Here is a 24,397-nt window from a genome sequence, read left to right as displayed (position 1 = left end):
GTCCATAACTGCTCTGAGAGGACAACAAACACTCACAAGATTATTTTTTTCTTGTAAACTCCTGTTTTATGGTTACAGTCTAGCAGATCTTGCAGGTGGGTTCATTGAAAATCTGAAATATTGATATTTCAAACAAGTATTGCAGCATGTCTCAGAAAAGAAATTTAAAATATTAATTTGAATGTTTGCAACGACTATTAATACTGGAATTAATACTAGAAATTGGATGTTGGCAAAAGACCTAATACATCAGGTGAGCAGAATCTTTTTGTGCCACCTATGCTCTTCTGTTCCCAGTGCCTCCTCTATCTTTCACTTACATAAAATGACAGCATGGAAATTCCAGCTTATCACTCTGCATCTATTAACAACTGTGCAGTCTGAACCATTTAAATCAGGCAACATTTTCTAAATAAAATATAAAATTATGATAAAAATGTTGACTAATCATTACTAATCAGCAAACCTGGAGTTACTGTCAAAGACTGAAAATTTTGAACCTATTGCACACATATTAATATGGAACAGCTTGTGCAAAAGACAAGCAAGCTCTATTTGCTGTACAAGTACATTTGCACACAAATATAAAGGGATATTTGTGTGCAGCACATTTGCCTAACACTCCTGAAAAATGACAATCCACTGCTTCCAAAGCTGATTTTCCATTGAGAAGAAACAGACCTGCTGAATGCAGCTCATTATTAAGTAACATGAATAAATCACCAGCACAGGTAAGGAACTGGGTACAGAAAGCATTCATAAATTTAGTTTCTGTGCCTCACAGCACTCTCAGTAAATGCTTATAGCAAGACGTGTATTAAATATTCATCTACGCTCCTGCCAGCACCTTGAGCAGGAGCAAGAAGGAAATTAAGCACAATGCAAAGGGGACACAGCAATTCTCTCCTTGCACATTGGCTCTCTTTCAAAGCTTACATTCTCACTGTTCTCCCTGGTGCTTGCTTTACCCTCCAGGTGCTGCACTGCCACCGAGGGGCTGCAGCCAGTGTTTTGGCCCAAGGCCTTCCTCAAGGAGGCTGGCATAGATTCAGACAATGACAATAAAACACCTGTAATCAGAAAATAGAAATATGGAGGGTTGGTTTTGACTGGAACAAGCTTTCATTGTATTCATTTTTTAAATGAAATGGAATCTTTTGAGTGTATTCTGGTTGTAGATGCACAAAAGCCAGGTTGTACCACCCCAGAATGATGAATACTGTTCAATATATAGCAAATTTGCTCTATTCCATATGCTTTATTTAATCTAGTCATTGTGTCCTTTAGTCCAATGTAGAATAAAACATTTCTTTGAAGACATGGAAAGAAAAGATGAACTGCTATTCTGAATTACAGTGTATAGAATAACTCAACCACTTATTTTGACAACTTATCCATTCACCTATTTAGGTGATATATTATTCTTATCTGAGTTTACTGAACTACAACAGCAAATATTATAGAAGTAGTCCAACTTGCAAAGAAGTTTAAAAATAGGGATGTTTCTAAATATTATTAATTTATGTAAGAAGAAAACCAAAACCAGAAATGTATGCAGTTATTCTCATGAGATAGAAATACCAGGAAATTTTGGAGTTTTTGATCAAGTTAACAAAAAAGAAATGTTTATTAGGTAAGTCAAGAGTTACCCAAAGGTTCATCTCCAAACTAAGGATATTGCACCTGAGCATAATAGTGCATCTATGGGAATTAGAAACAGTTAAATATTTATACTAAGACAGATAATTATATTTGTTAAAAATACAGAATTTAAACCATGAGATACTGCACTTTAGAACAGAAAACACTCCAAGTCCAGTGCATACACAGACTCACCATGAGTTTCAGTCATGAAAATCTTGGCTTGCAGGATCAGGCAACTGGCAAAGATCCAGCAACTTAATTAATTTCAGTTAGCATAACAAAAGATCAACAAATCTTCACTGTGAACTATCCAGTTAGAATAGAGAAAGGGCAAGCTCTTATCCATGACTTTTTACTTCCAGCATTGGTTTGCAATGTAAATGACTCAAATAATATTTAAATTGATTTTCAGATTATTTCAATGACTATCTACAGAAAACAAAATGCTGTAGTAAAGAAAGGAAAAATGGTATGACTTCAGATACAATGAAATTTAGATGACACAGAGGTACTTGGTATGACACTGATTTTTCTTAGATGGCTGTATCCCTTTAACTCAAGAAAAGCAAAATTCTGAATTCTGTATGGAGGAGATAATGTAGCAATATTTCGATGTAGGATAGTTTATTACATAAACAGTATGTACAAATTCTAAACATGAAAATAGTGAGTAAAAGAAATCAGAGTCTATTTACATTTATATTTTTTTACAAAATGTTTTTACAAGTGTATATTTTTTTCTCTAAATAACAGGACAAACACATAAGACCAATCTTTTTGTATTACATACATAAATAAATATTGACTTTAAATGACTGTTATAGGAACATAATTTCTACAGCCAATTTGGGTAACAGAGAAGCATTTGTTACCTTTGCTACAATATAATTAAGTAAAAAGGAAAAAATTTACATATAGAGCTCTGTTAATTACTTTGTAAATTGTACCTTACTAATATATCAGTAGAGGTAATACAGTCGTTACATTTCATGCCCACAACTGAACAATGAGTTTTGGCATGCAAACCCACATATAATCATCAACATCTGCAGGTATCCATTTACATTTTTTAAATAAAGGGTTTTCTTAATCATTGAAAACTACATGCAACAGATTATTAGTAGCATATTCCTGGTTAAAATGCACAAGTTTTGCATAACATTATTTTTAGTAATTGATGTTCACAGGTACTGATCAAAAGGGTAGGAACATACTTGGCACATAGTATAAGAAAATGAATTAATAAATAAGTCAATATCACTATGACATTTACATATACACAAAAATAAAAATTTTTATGGTGTTTTACACAGAATTTGGAACCATCTGGTTCCCTCATTTTGTTTTACAAGGCCCTGATTTAAGACATTATTCAAACAAACTCTGACATCCATGCTTGATGTGAAGCATCACTAAAGCTCATTCTTAACTGCACAGGTTTACTTCCATCCCACTGACTTCCTTTGTGCCAACCTTCCTGAATCAGGACCTGCTTATTGGAAACTCCCCCTGACACCAGCTGGGAGCATGAAGATGAAAGTATTGTGAAATAAATTGACTCAGTATTAAGGTTTCTATACAGTTCTGCCAATAACAATTAGCAGAATTGCCAAATTCCCACTCACATTAGCAATGACTTTGTGTGTGACCATGCCAAGTATCAGTGTCAGCATTGCCACACCATGCCCTCAGCTCCTTCTGAAGCCACTAAGCTGAGGATATTCAGCATTTAAAAATCAGACTTCTTATTTATTGTCTGTGTGCTCTATTCTTAATGAATATTCAAGCTGGTACACATGGATGATACAGCACAAGTTGTCTTGTTTTCTCCTGCTCTATAAACAACTCAAAAATGGTAAAAAAAAAGATATAACGAGAACAAACCAGTTTCTTCTTATACAAAAATCACCAACAAACAAAAACATCACTTCACAAAGCAGTTAGCAAAAATAGTATAATCTTATAATTCTCCATTAAGAAATAAAGATAAACAAAATGCATCCTGAATTCAACTGACAAATCCATCAGAATCGTACACAGTAAATAATACATTAGTGTAAAGGTGCGGAGTATCTTAAAACATCCCAATATCTCTAATATCATCCCAATATTAACTCTGAATTACACAACACCATTAGAGAAAATAAATCTTTAACTAGGGAATTAAGTAGCAAATTGGAACTATATTGCTGAATTAAATGTTTATTGTGGCTTAGTCTAGTAAATTAGGACAAACAAAGCTTTAGAATTAGGCACTAAAGACTTCAAATCTGTACTGCTAAATTTAAAAAAATAATCAGGAAATCACTCACAGCTGGGAATTTAACATCTATGCATGAGCTTTGTTGACTTTGTATTTTTCATTTTTGATCTGGAGGGTGACTTGAAAGGTGAGTTGATAAGATCATTTGCAGAAGGAAAAAAATAATTTACATCTTATTGGACTCAATATAATACACTTGATCACTAGATTTCTACTTTCAACTTTTGGTTTTGGCCAATCTCGTTCAGAAGGTAAAACCTCTCAGTGTTCTTCAAAAGTACGCTGTTACTTTGAACAAAATAATTCCTCAGAGAGAATGGCATCAGCAAACAGTAACCACTTTGATTCTTCTCAGAAGGATGATTTGGTGAGGACTCAGGGCTCCTAAATTCCTGCTTATCTCCAATGAATTGGCATCATTGTAACAAAGAAAAACATCTATTCTTTACAGTGTCACTATGAATGAAATGTAATTTCATTAACATTAATCAAGTCACTGTAGATTTGATCCAGCACAACTAGAACAGACTGTGATTGAAAGGTTTGGACAGAATTCTTTAGAGAAGACTGAGGTAATTACTTTCCCTGATCCTGCTGATCCAGCAAACACCACAAAGATCACTTCTAGACTCATCTATGCCCTGTGCAATCCAAATGTGAAGGCAGTGCTGCACATCTGTCCAATGCAAATCTTGTTTTCTTTGTAAAACTGTACACATGAAACACTCTAATCCTGACAAAAATATCTCAGACTTTAGCATTCTGAAAAAACTGAAAATAAACCTTTATACTACAGATTTTTGGAATAAGCATTCATCACCCAATCTGCTAATGTATTTTGGAAAACAGAGGAAGGAATTAAAAGCACCATAGCCTTTAATATATTTTAAGCTATTGTTAAAGGCCCAAACCATGTAGCAATAGAAAATATCTGGGAAAATTCTTGGTCACTACATGAATATCAAAAAAGACAACAAGCAAAATAGAAAAAGAATGCAAAAGAGCCCTTTAAAACTGAAGGTAAAATTGTAAAAAAATCATAATGAGCAAGTGATGAGAAATTAATCCAGTTTCCTTCTCCCCCTGTAGTATAAATGCTACAAACTTCAGTATAGACAAACCGAATATTTTGTGAACATTCTACTATGATAAATGTAGAATCTCTGATCCTCCCTTTCAAATAGGTATTTCTTCATATTTGCTTTTTCAGAAAACAGCAAGACAAGGGAAATACATGTGCCACTAATGTCTGAGCTCCTCTTATTGAATATCTCAGAAAATATGAAGCACAGATGAGTCTGTATCATCTGTTGGTAGAAAAAGTGGCCACTTTGTCAAGTTGGAGTCAAGTTTTGAGGTACATTAGTCTGATGTGATGATTCAAGGAGCAATAGAAATGGTGCCAAAGAATTCAGGAGCACTTTGAACATCTTGAACATTAGGAGCTGATTACGGGTATTTGTATGGATATTTATTGGCAGATACTTTCCACCCTCTCAATAATAAATCCAAGCAGTTTCTGTTTACTATTGAGACATGTGTCTCTGTGTGACAAATTATTTTAGACAGTTTATATTGCACAATAAGGCAATATGAATTCCCTTATGATTAAAAAGGGTACCCTTCTGTCGAAATTTGAAAAATGAATTCAAATAAACTATAAGCCAATGTCTTCCAGATGCCAGAATATTGTCACATAATTCTTTCTGTAAGCAGACCAGCAAAATAGAGCCAATACATCCATCCTTCTGTTCTAAAGATCCACAGGGAAAAGAAATATGTGCATCAAAATTCAAAGCCAAAAAGTAGCTATACAGCTACTATAATAATAAATGTGCCTCAGAATTTCAGTTTCTAAAACTTTAATGTTACTATTCAGATTTTTAACTAGAAAATTGGTGTTTCTATTAAATATAATATTATACTTTGAATATTATGTATCAAAAAATTTTAGGTAAGAATTTAAAAGTTATTCTTCTAGGACATATCAATTAATTGCATTCATTGCCATAAATTTTAAGCAACTCTATTAATTGCCATTTGTTTCTCAACAATGGTATTTCTACCCTGTATATCCTTTAACTATTAACTATATTAATAGGAGATCTACATGACAGAATATTACCACTTTAGATCACATGGGTAATACATATGTATCATCATTCTCCTCCACAGTGACACTACAATTATTAAAAACTGGGCATTTCAGGGTTTCTGCTACTGGTATTTATTTTACTTATGTGCTTATTTCAGACAAATTGAGATATTCCTTAACAGCAAAACACACTAGAGCTTAAACTGGTGATAGGCAGGGCTTTAAGTAAAACAGATAATTTAAATCCATTGACGAGAACATGGCCTCTTTCAAAAGTATGTATACATCACAGGACCTTGCAAATAGTAACACTGAATTCAATAAGAGAAAAAGCTGTATACACTGCACCATTTTAACCTACTTTAAGCACAGCTTATGAAAACATTATAATGAACAATATAATGAATATTTTCTCACAGGTGTTGAGTTGGATGTGATCTTCAGTTTGTTGAATAGTGCTGGTACTGAAATGATACTTGCTGTATGATTGATCCTGGTCATGGTGCAAAGATAATTCTTCATGGCTAAACTACAGAGAAGTAGATACAGATCATACAGGATGGTAACCTCCATTGAAAACCTGGGTTCACCGCTCCAGCAGATGTGCTGTTACTCAGCCCTCATTTGGGAGCTCAGTTTTTTTCCCTCAGTTATTTGTATAATCACCTGAAACAGTCTAATATTTCTCTGGAGATGGCTTGTAGTGATGTGGATGATGTTGCTTCAGATGAGGTCCTAAACAAAAGAACGGGAAATTATGCATGTATCAAACCCTGGATATGTAATGCCAACATTTATCCATACTGAAAAGAGACTCCATATCCATATCCATATCCATACTTTGTGAGACCTTCAGCTATCAATCCTTCAGCATATAAATGCTGAGTCTGTGCTGACAACTACATGTATGTTCAGTCCAGGCAACTTTAGTGGGCCTTTAAAAGGACAAAAATATTCAAGCAGACAGATTTTGAATTAATTGTATTTTTTACTTGGCTTTGCAACACTGAGCTGTATTTCTCAGAAATACGTGAAGTGCTGGAAATGGCCATTAAGAGGTTTGCTTTGCTTTAGAAATATGTTTAAGCTCTAGCTATGCTGGACTGAGTGAACCCAGAAAAATCTAACCTTGAAAGCTGTGTAATCCTCCAGGCTGCACCTAGAGGACAGACCAACTTTGAATCCCAAGTGCTATAGGCATAAGCCAAAGATCTGTGGCTGCAACAAATGGCAAATGTTAGGCCACAGAAACTGAATGAGAAAGACTGGGTTTGCTGATGGACAGTCATCAGGGGGAAAAAAGCCAGTATTTTCACACACCTTAAGTTTACGGAATGCTAATGGAAACAGTAAAACTCTAAAGCTTGAGAAAGGCTTCCACTTTTTACATGCGGAAGACTGAAATTTTGTAACATGTCACCAGCATGTCAGAGCAGTGCAGTGCTTACTGTGGGGTGCAAATGGAGGAAGGTCAGGCGTTCGGAAGGATTTAATCGTGGCTGGCCCTTCCCCGCCAGTCGTCAGCACCTGAACTTCCAAGCGGTACAGCATGGAGGGCCTGAGGTTGGGCACGGTGAGTATGTAATGATCCTAAAAAGAAATACATCAATTCTCAGACCACTGAAAAATAAAACATAGTTGCTCTACTCACACACATCAGTGGTTTAAACAGGTTCTATCACTGTCAGCAGCCACAAATTATTTTCAGAGAATTTTGTTAAAAGGATTTAATGTATGCATCACTTTGTTGAGTGAGGGTATTTTTAATTTTTTGCTTGCCATTCCCTTTGAACAGACACATTTTTAACCATAATACTATAGCTTCATGTCTACAAAGTCCAAGTTGTTACAGACTTTTATGCAAAGTGTGCTGATCACTTTAGTGATGTGCTCATCACTAAAAAACGAATCAAAATGTATTTTCCTAACCATTTTTTTTAACAAACATGTTCATTGCATAAACTTGTTTTTATTTTGGGTTCTACTAATTGGTAATTTAAGTAGTGTCTGCCCTGGGGCCACTTCTGCAGCTCGTGGAAAAAAAAGGGTGACCACACTAATTTCTGATTTGTCCCAGTTACACCATAAGAATTTGTCTTCTGCTCTTAAGGTCATTTACGGCATGATGGATTCACTTTTCACTGATCCATACCTTCTGTGGTCACTTAGATGTGCTAAATAATTTCAAAGTAATTTTATAGAAACTTCCACATAGCAATACATCTGGCTAAAGACTGACACATATTAGGGAATCAGAAGTCATTCATCTAAATCAAAATCAAAACTATAAATCATCTGCATTAAGTTGGAACAAATCACTCATTCCAAGCTGTAAGGCCTAGTCCCAGGAAGGGAACAGCTGGAGAAGAGATGCTGGTCATTGTGGGCAACAGGGTGTTCCTGCCACCAGCCAGGTTGGTCTGGCCAGGGATCCACAGGACAGGTGATTCTGGTTGGCACTGTAGCCGCCCCAGGAGGGGAAGCCAAAGCATGTTGTGGGAATAACTTTGGTTATTCCTGTGGGATAAATTGCTGCCACTGCCAGAGCAGACAGTAAAGGGGAAAGGAGAGAGAGAAAAAGTGGAGGGAAACGTGTTGTTTTCCTGGCAAATTAGCACATATTCTGAGATGGGACTGCCTTTAAAAGACCTGGCTGAAGCTGTTCCAAACCATATAAAATCCTCCATGGGTAGGACAGAGAGAGGAGTGCATACATTGCACTTGTACACTCACTCTGCTCATTCAGGTGCTCCTTCAGCAGTTGGGCCCTGTGCATTTCAGCCCTGGTTGTGTAAATACTACATTTTCAGTCAGAGTGAATGGTCCTTGGTGTAAATACACTAAATTTTGGTGGTTTCTGAGAGAGAGAAGACACTGTTTCAACTCAAATCAGAGCCTTCTGCAAGTTAACCAGGTGCTAAAAATAGACAGATACATACAGTGATAGATAATTAAAGGCATCTCTAGGCTCTATAGTTTTAAATGTTTAATGAATCATCAAGAATAGTATCTATGCTTTATATCTCCATCAAGGAGGAAAAATTTGGTACTTCCTGCTCCAACTTACCTGCAAAACCAGTGTTTGACATCTGCATCACCACTAAACATTACAAATGAGGCACAGACACACAAACTTAGGGAGCCACTGGCAAAAGAAAGTAACAAACAACTCACTGCTGGCAGTATCTGTGACTGGGAAATGATGCTGTTGGGTAAACTGTTCTGCCGGCTCTCTGTGGTCACTTCTGCCCAAGTGACTTGAAACCCTGTCATGGGTTGGTGAAGGTCTGCCTTAGATATCTTCCAGGAAAAATGACCAGTGATGTTACCTTCCTGAACAATGAAAGACGCAGACAGATTCTCGGGTTTGGCCAACACTTTGGGTAGACCTGGCAGTATAAATTTGGAAAGCAAAAAAAAAAAAAAGATAAGCTAGACTTTTAGAGATAATCTTCAACAATATTAATTTTATTTCAGAAATCAAGGTCAAACAGAGCTGTGTTTCTGGTGTTACACGACGCAGGCAGCTTTCCAGTGTTAGCCAAAAACCTATGTGTGATATATTCCATGACATTTGGGGCTAAACTCAAACTTCAGATAAAATGCTCTCAGCTGCAGGTCCAGAAAAGAAAGCTATGGAATGTAAAGATCTAAGTGCCTCATTCACAGGGAGTCATTCTCCTGCTCCTCATATTTCATAATACCTGAACTCAGACTGGAAGTTTTAGGACCACAAGAAAATGCACAGGGTAGCACAGAACTCCATCATTCAGCCAAAGAGTGAAAATCATGCACTAAAACTGTTAGTACAAGTTAATAGAGACACCCTGGTTATGGGAAGGTTATACCTGAGTTAGAGTTGCCCAGGAAGGCTGTAATGCTGGCAACTGTCAGGACAGACATTAAGGAAATGGCAGTGATGGCCAGCAGGGTTCTGGGTGACTCGTGGAACATGGGGGGACCCTTAGGAACAGGAGGGACTCAAGGTGAGAGGGCTTCCCTCCAGCCAGAGAGAGAGGTATCCACACTTGGCAATGCAAAGCCATGGCTGACCTGAGCCAGGACCAGCTGACCACAGAGGTCCTCTCTCACTAATACCTCCATAATTCTACAACTTCCATAACCCTCTAGTTACACATTGTGACAATGCTGGAAAATATATGAGGGCCTGTATTTCTTATTTGAGAGCAGAATTAACCTAAACAAAATCAAACTGGAAAAGCATTTTGCATCTGCAGCAAAACATTAAAAAGATGAGTCACGGCACCATAATTGTGTTTACAGTTATCCTCCATCATTATAATAAATACAACGGGAAACCGTTCTTCCTTACCAAAAAAAAACCACCATGCCATTACAAATATTATTGTATGTCCAATACAATTACACTTAATTGACAAAACAGTAATAATGTACTAGCCAAAATCGATACTGTTGTGTATTTCTGTTGATTTTCACATAAGCATTAGTGATATTTTTGTTTGTTTTGAATCTCTCATTTTCTATCCTAAAACTGCTTTTTATGACTCTCTTTTGGTGATTATAAATGCTTTTGGAACTATTTGGTAGTTCTCCAGGTCATGCCTTACCTCCTTCAGCAGGACAATTAATATGCTTGTGTTTTTTTTCTTTAAATGCAGAGCACGGTGGGGTAACAAAGAAAGTACTCTCAGCCTTAAAACGACCTTTAGACTTTGCAGGCAGAACAGTTACTTTGTATTTGCATGAAAATGACAGGTCCTTCAGAATAATGTAGTTTTCCTACAATAAGAAAAACAAAAAGATCACATGCTGCAAATAGAGCCCAAGGAAAAAAAGAAAAAAAACATACGAACAAATTGAAAAATAACTTTGGCAAAAGATGAAAAGTTCTCTCCACAAAAATATTTTCCTGGATGCTTAACACATGCCAATGTGGTTTTAACTCAGAGAAGAAAGCAAGTATTGTCAATGTCATGATTATTTTCAGTAGTAAAATATATTAGCAGGGTATTTGAATATGTCCTTCAATTCTACACAGTTCCTTCGACACACGGCATCAAAGCAACTGACTTCTAATATTTAGAACAGTCTCTGTGAATGATGGCAGTGGGGGTAGCAATGTGAGGATATAAATGCTAATCGAATTAAATAAATGTAAGAAAGCTGAGTTAAGCTGCTGTAAATGACAGGCTTCATCTATGTTTAAGTTTTTAAAAGCACATTTAAAGTTCAGCATACCATTATGGGTGCATATTTTTCCACTTGAGTACATTAAGTACTTCAATATTCTTATCAGGAAGAAAAAGTCCACAGCTAAATACAAAGCAGAAGTCTCTATTTAAGGACAGTGAGTAGAGAAGAAAACTTTACACAAAGTGTAAGTGTCCTGCTAAATTCTTATTATTGTCTGAAGTACTTTTGAAAATTACAATCTGAAAGCTTAAACACAAATCATATATGGAAAAAAATGTTTGTTTGGTTGGTTTTTATCCTGAAAAAATCTCTAATAATATGTTACTGGCTAAGGTCAAAAGTCTTTTGCTTTTAGATCTTTAATTCCCTTCAGGAATGCTAATTTCCCATCTTCTTCTGCATAACTCCCTCTTTTTTCTAATTGCAAATTATTCTAACCTTCACTTGGAAGGTCATTTTCATGGGACATACAGATTGGGCTGAGATTGGGCTCCCTGCCTTCCACCTGCCGGGAGAGTGGTCCAACAAGTTTGATGTCTCCTTAAAATTGTGACAGGACTATTTTTATTTATCATGACAGACTGAATGAATTACCACAAAATGACTGGAAATAAGGAAAAAAAGGAAACAAATTCATTAATCCCACAATGCATTTGGAGAGATGTCCAGTCTTTCCTGACCTCTAGTGGAAATGAACTTCTTAAATGTTAAGTTTCTCTGATCTCCGTAACATTATATCAAAATATTTTTTTAATCCACCTCTAATATGTGCTTTGCTGACCCCATGAAGCAGTAAATCTTACAAGCTAACACCATCCTGTGTAAGAATCTATGTTTTTTGATTTATTCTTTTACATGACATTAACTCCCCTGAATTGATGGGGTAGTACAGATCAGGGTAAGAAGGAAAGGTGAATTATGATTTTGTCCATTCTGCATAACACACTAAATCAATTCTGACGCACCAATCACATTACTCTGTTGTTCAAATAATGTGTTACATAGACAGATGACACTAGATTGCCAACAAATTGAGTAAGAAGTAATGACACTGCAATAGATATTTGGGCTGCCATGTACCTACATGGAGCTTTTCTCCTCATCTATTATCTGTCCAAATTCCAGATTTAATATCTGGTATTTTTCACCTACAGTCCTTCTTTTCTTATCTATTATTCTATCTATATCTATTCTCCTCAAGGAGAATGATCACCTGAAACTCATCTGCATGTCTAAAAGAAAACCTGGTTTATTAATTACTATAATTACTGTTCAGTATTTGCACTGTGTTAAGGTCCTACATTCTTAATTGCAGAAAGCTCTGTTTTCTATATCCTGTAGAGATATAGAAGTACTTAGTTAAGAAGTATGTCTGTTCCCATTTTCTGAATAACAACAAAAGCAAATAAAATATTTTAGCCTAGTGTGGATTTAGGAAATACAAGCAATCCAAAACCTGTCCAGATACATTATTTTTAGCTTTTGTCAAAGAAGAACATAAAAAGGAAATCACCCTTACTGAGCTATGAAAAAGGATATACCACATATTGTATTACAGAACCATCCTTTCTCTTGCTGCCTAGGAACTACTGAGAGTCAAGCAGGGGGCTGAATGGAGACTTACATAAGTCAGCTCTGTTACTTTCCTAAGTCCTTTGGTGTCATTGTGTGCACAGGACTCCAGTAACCAGTGGACTTGGAATTGATTCATGCTGATATCTAAATGACATTAAAAGAGAGGAAAAGGCATATAAGTATGTTTTCACCAAAAGACATAAAAGTATTTCTTCACCATTGCAACTCTGCTGGTTTCTCTGGATAAAAACAGAAGGAATTTTAAGTATTGTAAAGTTGGTAATTCCTCACAAAGCAATCTTTAATATAATGGGGAAAATATTATGCACCAATGAAATTTAAACTTTGTATCAGCTAAAGGAGATAAAATAGTGAAATTTCATTTTCACATATGTTACCATATACAGCTTACATTAAAAAAATAATTTAAACTAAGCATTAAAAAAATAACTCAATGCTGCTATTTCTAATCATCCTGCAAATAATGACACTGACTTGGTGTCAACTGCCTGACTGTTTATATTGTTAGAGCATTGCAATACTGCTGCCTGGCACTGCTTGAGAAATCTGTGCCAGAAGATATGTGAAAATGCCTGTAAATCTCCAAGCTTTATTCTTTCAGGATATGCCATAAAACCAGCTCAGTATCTGTCCAAATAAAATTCTAGTTTTGACTCTTATGAGTAATACTGAAGACTTAAGTTTACTCCCATTTAAATCAATGACAAAACTTGCTGCAGTACCAGTAATATAAGCTTTCAACTTATTTCCAGCTCTTCTAGCTTTTTGTCTAATAATGCCTGAATAAGGAAGCAAAACAAAGAGCAAAAAAGAATTGACAAAAGAAGGAAAACATTAGGTAGTGCAAGTAGTTCCTGACATTTTTATGGATTGTGTTGTCTATACAGGCAATGCAAAATTATGTCTGTTATTATTAATTAGCTTGGTATGACACAGTCACTAATGTGCCTGACTGTGGGTTTCAGGAGGGAAAACAAATACCTCTGACACCTTAGGGACTGATCTGGTATTAGACTGCTATGAGCAGTTTGGATTCAGAAGAAAAGGATTGTAAACTGAAGAGAAAATTACTAGTGTAGGAAACTAGCTGAAGTGGCCCCTTGAAATAGATTTTGCAGTAGCTGTTCTTCATAACAACATGTATGCTAATTATTTTTGCAATTTCTTTGGAAACAACATTTCTTTCAAAAAGAAAACTATTAAAAATACATTTCCTGCTTTGTGATTGTTCCCTCTCACTTGAAATAAATAAAGAAATGGACGTGCTCTTGCTTTTCTCTTCAAGTTTTCCCACTTGATGTGCCTACTGGATGAAGACAAAAACTCACAGTGCATTTGTAAGTAGGTTTCATCTGATTTCATCTCTTCCATTTTCTAATATCATCAATTGCTAGATGATCCTTAGGAGTTCTTCTGACCCAAACCATTCTATTGTTCTCTGATTATTTTAAACTATCTTTATGGGTGGATTGCTCTTTGCAAAGCTATAAAATGTGTATTTTCACTTGTGATACTTTTCACTTGAAATCTATAAATAAATAACTGTCCTTTGGCTAAACATTTATCCAAGCCAATTAAACCTTGTAATTCTCCAGCAGTTCAGGGACTGGATAAAACACATCCCTAAGGTAGGTCACAAAATACCACTACATGGACAACTGGGAAAAGGCAAATCCCAAGACCTTATAACAGCTCAGCATTCAGATATATTGGTGAAGAGGTTTACTAGGCCTCTGTTCAGAAATGTAATTCAAGGTAGAACCACAGAATCATTGGAGGGGTTGGGCTGGAAGAGACTTTAGGCATCCTTCAGTTCCAACCCCCCTGCCATGGGCAGGGACACTACCCACTAGACCAGGCTGCTCAATGCCCCATAAACCCGGCCCTGTACACTGCCTGGGATGGGAAAAAAAAATTATTTCCAGCTACACTGGCACATTGGAATCCTCTTTGTATTTTCAGGCAGGTCCACATCCATTAATTATGTGAGCTTCTACTCCCAGACAGTTTTTTTCTTCCTTCCTTCCTACTTCTTTTCTGCATTAGCAAACACTTAGTAACACATTTGTAAACACCTGTGGTTTCTCATAACTTCTCTACTTGAAGAAAATAGAAATAGGTTAAAGAAGAATATAGAAAAGTAGAAATACGTTTAAAAAACCTACCAACTATACTGTAAACATAGGGCGAAGGTTTTCTTAATTATTTCTTTAATTTTATTTGAGCTAATGAATCTTAAATTTGATAGTATTCTGGTAGTCTGATAACAACATATACTGAAATAAGGGGATTTTTTTTTCTTTTCAGGTTATGTATGAGTATGTAAAGGTTATCTGAGAAAGATTTTTTGTATCACACCTACAAGTACATCAACTGTTATAAACTAGAGGGCATCATGACAGCCAGCAAGATTAAAACTTCTTCAGTTCTCACCTCTATATTTATGATTACTGTTATCTAAAAAAATGGAAGATACACAGGTTAAATGCCATGTGTTTAAAAAAAGAAAATTTAAAATAATTTACAAAAACCCTCCCTTTTGAAAAATCTGTCCTGTCACTGTCTAAAGTCTGACTAATACAATGCAATATAAAAGAATAAAGTATGAAATACAATAAGGAAGTAGCTCCTACTTGAGACAGAAACTTTTTAAAAATAGGGAAAGGTGGGACATTTTGTGATTAAATAAAGCTAGAAGCCTGAAAAACTCAAAATGTATATGGATGCATGAAGTATGCACATGGAATTACAAGATTGTTTAAGAAATTACCTTTAATGTTTTTAAAAGCAAAAGGAGACAAAATGTATGAAATTATCTAAAAAGCCCAGTAAGAAGCTGAGAAAAATTATGAAAATTTGCCTTTGTCTTATAAAGTTGCTCATAAAGATCATTACTCTAAAGTTTTATAAACATTACATAGCTGATTTTGTGTTTACAACATGTGCAAAAGAAAAGCTTCTCCCAGTCCTCCTTTCAGCAATGGACACTATCCTAGTGAGATCACTACTATAAATTTTACTTAGGTTTTTGGGTTTAGCTGTCCGATGCAAACTGAGGGATACGTAATGGATGAGATCAAGCTGCAGCCAGCTGAATGTCAACCACTGCCACCAGAGTCAAGAGTTCTGGATCAAGCTCAGCTAAGGTTCATACACTGAGCCCACAACCTCATCTTTTTCCAAAATGTCACTCGAGTAGTTAATATGAACAGAATAATCATTACCTAATGGGACTGATTTTGGAGAGTTTTATCAGAAAACTCAGCTATTCCTGTTATAACAAGTACAAAACACTGTCAAGAAATTGTCAGACTGCTTCAGTCTGCTTCCCTGGTATTTCAGATGTCACAGTATCAATTTCTTTCTGAATATCTGGAGTTTTCTTGATTCTAAATTTTCAATTATGAGTCTTTATAGAGTGTTTTAACTTCACTGTTCTCATGGTTAGAATGTCTGTCATTTGATACTAGAAACAGTGATGCTTGCACAAACAGCAAGCATTCTTATTTCCCAGAACTCAAAATATTTCTATAGAAACACTGAACTTGAAGGACATAATAAGTACTGGCACTCATTTCAGCAGCTCTAAGATTGTGAAATTAGTCAACAAAATAGCCACTTAAGTACAAACAGCAGACAGCTTATTCAAATAATTATTTTAAATTTACATAAAGAGAAAAAAAGAAAAAAGGCAACCCAGGACAATTACTTTAAAAATCTCTTAATGATACTGACATGGAAATTATCTCCAGATGTCCAAGCTAAAGATTTTTAGGTCTGTAAGACAAACGCACTTAACTAATCTTTTCAAATAAACTAATAGTTGATGTTAATTACTTTGACTGTGATTTTTGAAATAGATTTTCTGAAGTATAAATTGAGTTTCTAGACTTAAAAAATGTCTACAGATATCACATGATCATGTCCTTAAAATCTCATGTACACTTAGCTCTTTTGCTCAACAAGGGTATGCAGCTAACTTTATTGGAAAGAAATCTTACATCTCTAATTAGAAATGTATGAATCAGGGAATGCTCTAAAGCACTTTTTTTTAATCTACCCCAAACTGCCTTTATTTTCACATGAGTATCTCCACTAAGCTCTCTATCAATAGTGTTCAGAAAGATGTTCTTCATCAGATTTTTGTGCTTTCTCCCCCTCCTCAACTTAAACTCATTAATTCCTTTTTAATAAAAACAAATAAATATATTTCTGATTTTTCTGGATGGAAAATGTGAATTTATTCTTTATCTTCAAGCTGTAAAAAACAAAATTCTACTAATGTCAATGCCAACTACATGTGTTTGCCACTTGGAAAACTTCAGGTTCATATGCACAATTTAAGCATATTAAATTGATAGACCTCAATATAGCCTAAGCCATGGCTGCACAACAGTTACTAGGAATACTAAATCACCTCCCCACAAAATTTAAAGCTCTGAGTTAGCCACACTGAGTACCCTTCAGAAAAATAATCCAACAAAATTTCAGGTAATTCTGCAAGTTCTCCTAGATGGAACTTCTGGTTTAAATATTTCTACAGTTTATCTCCAATAAATTACATTGAGTACCACACTGAGTACCCTTCAGAAAAATAATCCAACAAAATTTCAGGTAATTCTGCGAGTTCTCCTAGATGGAACTTCTGGTTTAAATATTTCTACAGTTCATCTCCAATAAATTACATTTTAAAGGTTTTTTCTTTTCTTCTTCTCATTTTTTCAACCTCCTCCATGTTTCTGTTTTGTACAAATACATCACTGAATGATTCAGTGAATGATTTCATCACTGAATGATGAATAATTTCATCTAATGTGGTTTCTTTTTTTTACCATGCTACTGCAGACAGCTACTTTCTCTGCCTCAAATACTTTTTTCTCCTTTATATTGCAGTTACTATTCCAGGAGGGTGCCAAATTGACTCTCATAAGGAACTGAAGCTTTAGAGCTGAAAAACTGGCATAGCAGGGGCATAACAGCAGTAAAATTTGCTCATGCAGCCCAACATCATCAATATGGAGCTACCCCAGGAAACCAGGTAAACAGAAGTATTTATTTCTCTGTATCCTGTGATCCACAGCAAGAAAATTGCAGCAGACTGTTTTGGGAACTGGGGCGAGTTCTGCCACTGGTTTGCTTGAGATCTTTAGGCAAAGTATTTCATGGCTCCTTATCTCTGTTCCACCCCTGTCAAGTGGTGAATATGATAACGGTGTGCGTTGTAAAAGTATTTCAGCTCTTGCATGTTATTCTAACGTGGGTCTCTACTATTTGGTACAAAAATGCCAATTAATACCAGCTGTGACAGCACTATTATTCAGGCAACCAAATTACAGAAACTTATTAGAAGGAAAATCAAATGGGATTTGCTGGAAAACAAGGTTTCACAGCAGAATTGTTCAGCAACAGCAGCTCAAATTAAGGTTTAATTACAATAAAAATGTCTGGCATCAATAAACATGGTAACATTGATTTCTGCATCATGACAGGATTAAAAGTAATTAACATGCAGTGTCTGATAGATTTTCCCATTAGAATAAAATATGGTATAAAAGTAAATATTATCAAAAAAGACATAAGAAAACCTTTACCTGCTAGCATAAAAATAGTAATTTAATACATATTAACTAGCAGCTTTGAAGGAAGTATTTCAGTAAAAAAAGAAACTATGTTCTGTATTTTTTGTCACATTACCTCAACAAACTGACTCCCTCCAAAATATATACACATAATTAATATGCTAACTGCATGTCAAAAGGAGTTGTTATCAAACCTTGGAAGATAATGAGCCATATGTAAACCTGTTGTCTTCATTCAAGGCTAAACTTTCTTCAAACAGAATGCCATAAGAAGGATGAAATATCTCTGAAACTATTGAGTAAGAAAATTATTTAAATAATTTGTTCTGTGTACAGCTAAAACTTTATTATATTTTGCTAAATCCAGCATTTCATCTAGCAAACCACAATGATTTTTTGTGATGGTTTTTGGTTTTTTTTGCATACTGGCAGAATCATAAGCTTCTGAGCACATGGGCCATTATTCAACAAAGCACTTAGGCATATGAACAGTTGTGTTAACTTCAATAGTTAAGGGTAGCTAAAGGATCAGGCCATAAAGTTTAGAACTTAGCAAGAACAAGACACTAATGGCCATCAAAACTATGGTTAAAACATGGTCTTGAACATGTCTTTGATTGTCTTAGACTAATAGGAAGAAGGAAATATTAAAAAAGTAAGTAATTTCCTTTCTGGATTATGTGTACTACAGGATTACTGCTCTAAAAATAGGCTAGAGCAAGGGAAAAATATTTAATATTTAATATCACAACACAGGGCAGAATCTGCTCAGGGCACATGAATCTTGGTATCTACCAGCTTGATTAATTAATTCTACTGTAAAGTCAACGTATGATTTTTCAGAGCTCTGTATAAATCCTGCATCAGCATACCATCCAGGAAAAAAAAAATTATCTCACTGTATTGAATGGCAAAGCTGTAGCAATGGTAAATGGCGAAATTAATGATGCCTTGCACAAAGCAAAAGATATTATCAACTCTGAAGGGACCAAAGATTTGTACAAGTCAAAGGCTTCCTGAATAAATGTTCCTGTTCTTTCTCCTCCCAGTACATAACCCCTTTTACAGATGGGCATCTATTACAACCCAGCACTTATTCCAACCCACCACTCCAGCAGAAGGATGAGCAGCGGCGTCTGCCCTGCAGCAGCACTTGCCTGCATTTCCACACCACAAACTAGAAAGGAAATATTTGAGATAGAATGTGATGAAGTGTCTGCTGCTCTCCCAGGCTCATGTTCATCTGTTTATTGGACAAATATTGTTTTCCATGTCTACACAGACATCTAATATATACAGTTTCCCATCAATGCTTTTTCTGATGAAATTCAGTTGCTGGAGAGGTCCTGAAAAATGTGCAGGGAAGGCTGAAATATGGACAAAATCCAAGTGAACAAAAGAAGCAGTGTTATTACTAGTAGTTCTATCAGTTTTGAATACATGATTAGTGTGAAGTGATTCACATTGTATTTTTTTACATTTAAATAACAGCATGATGGAAGTCTAGTTTGGGAAGGGATACTTCAGTGTACTGCAGAGAAGCAAAATATGATCTCAGTCAGTACTAGATCATAACACATTTATTTCTTCATATACTGGTTCATGAGCCATTGTATTACTCTGATTCATGGTGTCTAACATTTGCTATCTGAATCTAATGATAGGACAAGAAATAATAATATAATAAGAAGTGCTATTTTACTCATGGTAGTTTACCAAATGCAAAACGCACAGTTTACCTCCAACTAATGTTAAATTGATGCATTGATGTGCTAATGCATTGCAAGTCTCTCTGCACTCCCCTTTTCCTTGTAAAAACCACTTTTTTTGTGACAGGCGTTTTAGGTAAGTTCTCTTGAAAAAAAAATTAAATCATAACAGCTCTGTGTCTTTTGCTTCCTCTGCATTGATTCACCCGATGTTGTAAAAAAAAAAATCCAAAGTTTTGTTTGGTTATGGAATTCACAGTAATCGGGATACCTCTTGAGAAAAAAAGCTTTTTAATAATCACCTATTCAAGCAGTATGTTTCAAAATAACACCAAAACCATCAGCTGACACTTAAACTTCACTCAACAAACAATTCTTAACAAGACAAACTATATTGTTTCCTGCTCCTACATGGAATATAAGCAGTTTTGATTAAATTACAAAGATTTTGTTTCTCACATTATGCCATTTAAAACAAACTTTCTTTCTATAGAACACATTCTTTGTATAATAGAACAGTAAGCCTTTCCAAAAATGATATTAAGAATTACTGTGTAATTTAAAGACAGGCCTGAGACACAGTATTTTTGTCCATATCTAGACCTAGGAAGCCTCAAGGTTTGAAGATGTTTATATTGAAGCATTTAAGCCTGGGATCATCTCTAAGCCGGATTACCTCTACCCTTACTTATTTTCCCACACACAACATCCTATACAAAGTGAGTTCAACAGTATCTCATTCTGGTTTTCCATTACAAGGAAATTTGCCTCTTGTAAGCTCCAAGTCTCACAATAGCTACTTGTAGCCTGAATAGAGGCTTTCTACATTATTCCCTCATAGCCAGATTTTCAAAGCTAGCTAAGCATCCCAGACCTGAATTTAATGGAAAAGAGAAAAACCCAAACAAACAAGTCCAAGGCTCACCAAGCTTATACATACACTGAAAATGTCACCAAGTACTCTACCGTTAACTTTAGCCTCTGTGTAACTTTGAAAAATGTGGACAATAATTTAGACAAGCAGACTATGAGGGTAAGTTCACTATATTGAGGGCAAGTAATCTTGGAATCTCTCCCAATTCCAGAGTTAAAGTACAGACTCATCTTGCCCATAATTCCACAGTGGGAAGAGAGGCAGGGATGGTCCAGCTACTCCCTTCTCTCTCAGACCTCATGCAAAAGCCATATATGGGTAGATTTGCATGCAGTGATCCATAGAGTTCCAAAACTGGACCTTCCTGATATGCATTATGGAATGACATACCAGGATGTTGCTTTGCTGAACCAGTATTCAAATAATTTATGGCATTAATATGCAGTTTCTAAATCTGCAGTTTAAGATTGATGCGTTTATGAGAAAAGAACAGAGCAAAAACAGGTTAAATACCTATAAAATCATGTGCATACAGACAAGGTAAACAGAGCAAGAATTAGGATTCATATAAATGTGGAAGAATTGGCTTCAACACAAAAAAAAAAGTGGTTCTACATAGAACAAGCACTTAAAACTCTGCAACTCCATCGCTCAGGATGTTTCAGACACCCTGAAACTTGTGAACCTCATAGGACACTGGATATTACTGTGAAGATAAATTCATCAGAAGTGAATAAATACAGTGAAATTACATTGGGCTCAGGAATTTTAACTAACTAGAAGTTGTCTGAAGCTGGGACAATAATATGCAGAAATACCATTACACTCTTGCCCTACTCTTATGTTCCTTTGGATTTGGTTTTGGCCACTGCCAAGAACAGAACACCTGTTGGGTAAGATCTTTGGTCTAGACTACTATGGATATTTCTGCAACCAGTTTATGGTCACAGGAGCAAAATAAACTGACATTAACAACTCATTATCATCAGCAGCTGCATATATGGTTCATCTTAAAAATTAGATTATAATTTCAGTTTCAGAAACCCTTTTTCTGGTTTCTTTCCCTCTAGCTATTTCTTGAAATAGTCCAGTTTCCTTCCCCTATTTGTAGTGTTTAGCAACTGGTTTTATGGCCACCTTATAAACCAGCTAATTAAAAATACAGATTTAAAAGATGCACATGGAGGAAAATTGACCCAGTTCACAAGAGGACACTCATTAGTTTAAACCACGTTCACCATAAGCATGATGACTCCCTGCTGACAGGTTAACCTCCCCTGGATCATAAGATCAATGCTTTATCCAGAACTTAGGCAGGCTAAGAGAGCACTCATGAGCAATTACTAACCCATAGCTCATGAGAAGCATCCTGTAAAGTGCTGAACCTTAGTACCTTTTACTCACAGTAGGAATGGTAGGATTGCTCCAGGTATGATAAGTATAAGCCTGTGAGACAGAGCTTTGATTTAATCTGGCCTAGTGATACAGTTTGGGGATAGGAGAGGAAGAGCTCAGCCGGTCAGAGCATGGTGCTAACAGTGCCAAGGTTGTGGGCTTGATCCCCATAAGGGCCATTCACTCAAGAGTTGGACTCAATGATCCTTCTGGGTCCCTTCCAACCCAGAATATTCTGTGATTCCATATTTGGATGGTAAAAAGCTTGCCATTTTACCCCTCAGTTATCGAGACTGCCTCACATCAGACATTGACATTGCCAAGTTTAGTGACACTATATATGTATGCATATATATATATATATATATATATATATATATATAAAGTACTGTGTTTGTTGTTAAAATAATTAGCTTTATACATTGTGGTAATACTCAGGAGGTAATCGGAAATTGAGAAAATTGTACTAGTCAGACACAGACATATTGAAAGTACATAAAGATGCTGAAAATGCATTTGGAAAATGCATTTTTTCCTGAAGAATTAAAAATCAGGCAAAAATTTATTTATTAGTTGGCCAGTTAATTTTTTCAGTGCCTTCAAGTGGATTAAGTCTCGGTAAATGATTTTGCCATGGAATACTGAAAGTGTATTTGCAGTCCTACTGCAGGTACACATTTCACCTAATGATGGTCTATCTTTGGATTGAACTCATGGACCAGTTAATTTGCAATTACATTTCTATTTAAACTTTTAATGTAAGTTCAAAAGAAATCAGGTTTAAATTGCTATCAGTTACTAAATTTAGGAATAAAAAGAAGACTTCTATTAAATGCAGACATTAAGTCAAATTAAAAGCACTTTCACAATGACTAAAGGTGTTCCAGAGTATGATTCAGGTCATACTGAGGACTCATTCACAGCCCACACTACATAAATTGTAAAATTAAACAATAAATGTGCAAAATGTACAAATGTACAAACCAGTCCAGTCCAGCCTTCAGCAAACATCAGCAGGTGCCTGTTAAGTAAAATCAGTGTTCTGTGCTGTCTGTGCTCTGGGAACACAGTGGGTAGTTCTGATTTGACTTGTGATTATTTGATTTCCTGGAAGACTTTGAATCAATTCCAGTTACATTCCTGAGACTAACAGTTGGACAAACTTGCCTCTAAATCTCTCATAGCAAGAGCTTCAACCACCTACCCTGAAAGGTATGGAGGTTTGGAAGCAAGTGCAACAAGTAATGATTTTCTGTTCTGCCTGTGAAATCATGAAGAAATGCACTAAACTGTGGTTTTGAAAAAACTTTCCAATATTGTCCCATTTGCAGGGGAGATGCCACTGAGGTTGCCATCATTGTAAATGTAATTTTAAAACTTTTTAACTGGCCCGACTAATCAATTGCAGACTATTTGAGAATTTGAAAACCATCTGCTCTACCAAATTCTATTATTTGTGGTTGATGTTTTTCATGACTCCCACCAGTAACATTTTAAGTATTGTAAGTATTTCACATTTGGACAGAAACCAGGGTTCTATAGGCACTTCATAAAGTAAAGCAAGCAGAACTGAAGATGGTCAGATGCTACCCTTTACATCCTTTAAAAAAGGCAAAAAGATTTTTTTTTCCTTAAACTACGTTAGGACAAAATAAAGGAGAAAAAGTTAGGGAGATGTAGGGACCACACAGATATTTCTGACAGGATATTCTTTTAACTCCAGAATAATTTCCCATGATAAATAAAACTTACAGCACTACCTATCTCCCCAGGCACAATGCTGTGGAAGCCCATAAGATGCAGGCATCTGAGTCAGGAGTAGCACATATGGAAAAGCAAATTCTGTAATATCTACCAGTGCATTTCTAAAGAGGTGATCTAGTTGAAGAGGCCTGTGCTTAGAGCCAGCTTTACTAACTAAATCCCTAAGTACTAATGCACATTATGCATACCCACACAATCAACCACTGCTGAGACAAAGTCCCTGTATTCTCATGAAGTCTGAGGGCAATATATTAGTGTATACTTCACTATAATTAACAGTCAGGTCATTTTGTTGAAAGAACC

The 24,397-nt window shown here is 35.6% G+C and overlaps 1 protein-coding gene across 1 annotated transcript in view; it reads right to left on the bottom strand.

The window, feature by feature from the left end:
- Nucleotides 1-2,251: 2,251 nt before the first annotated feature.
- ANOS1 (anosmin 1) overlaps nt 2,252-24,397 on the bottom strand; it is a 130,014-nt gene continuing 107,868 nt past the window's right edge. The window contains exons 10-15 of the mRNA XM_068180103.1: nt 12,802-12,896; nt 10,592-10,763; nt 9,965-9,982; nt 9,177-9,379; nt 7,451-7,592; nt 2,252-6,737 (exon numbers count right to left, since the gene is read on the bottom strand). Of these exons, the coding sequence (XP_068036204.1) occupies nt 6,679-6,737; nt 7,451-7,592; nt 9,177-9,379; nt 9,965-9,982; nt 10,592-10,763; nt 12,802-12,896 (689 nt within the window). The 3' untranslated portion in view covers nt 2,252-6,678. The remainder of the gene's footprint in view (nt 6,738-7,450; nt 7,593-9,176; nt 9,380-9,964; nt 9,983-10,591; nt 10,764-12,801; nt 12,897-24,397) is intronic.

This window comes from Anomalospiza imberbis, chromosome 2, assembly GCF_031753505.1.
Source record: "Anomalospiza imberbis isolate Cuckoo-Finch-1a 21T00152 chromosome 2, ASM3175350v1, whole genome shotgun sequence".
In the NCBI taxonomy this organism is placed as follows: Eukaryota; Metazoa; Chordata; class Aves; order Passeriformes; family Viduidae; genus Anomalospiza; species Anomalospiza imberbis.
This window is presented reverse-complemented; position numbering and strand designations above follow the sequence as displayed.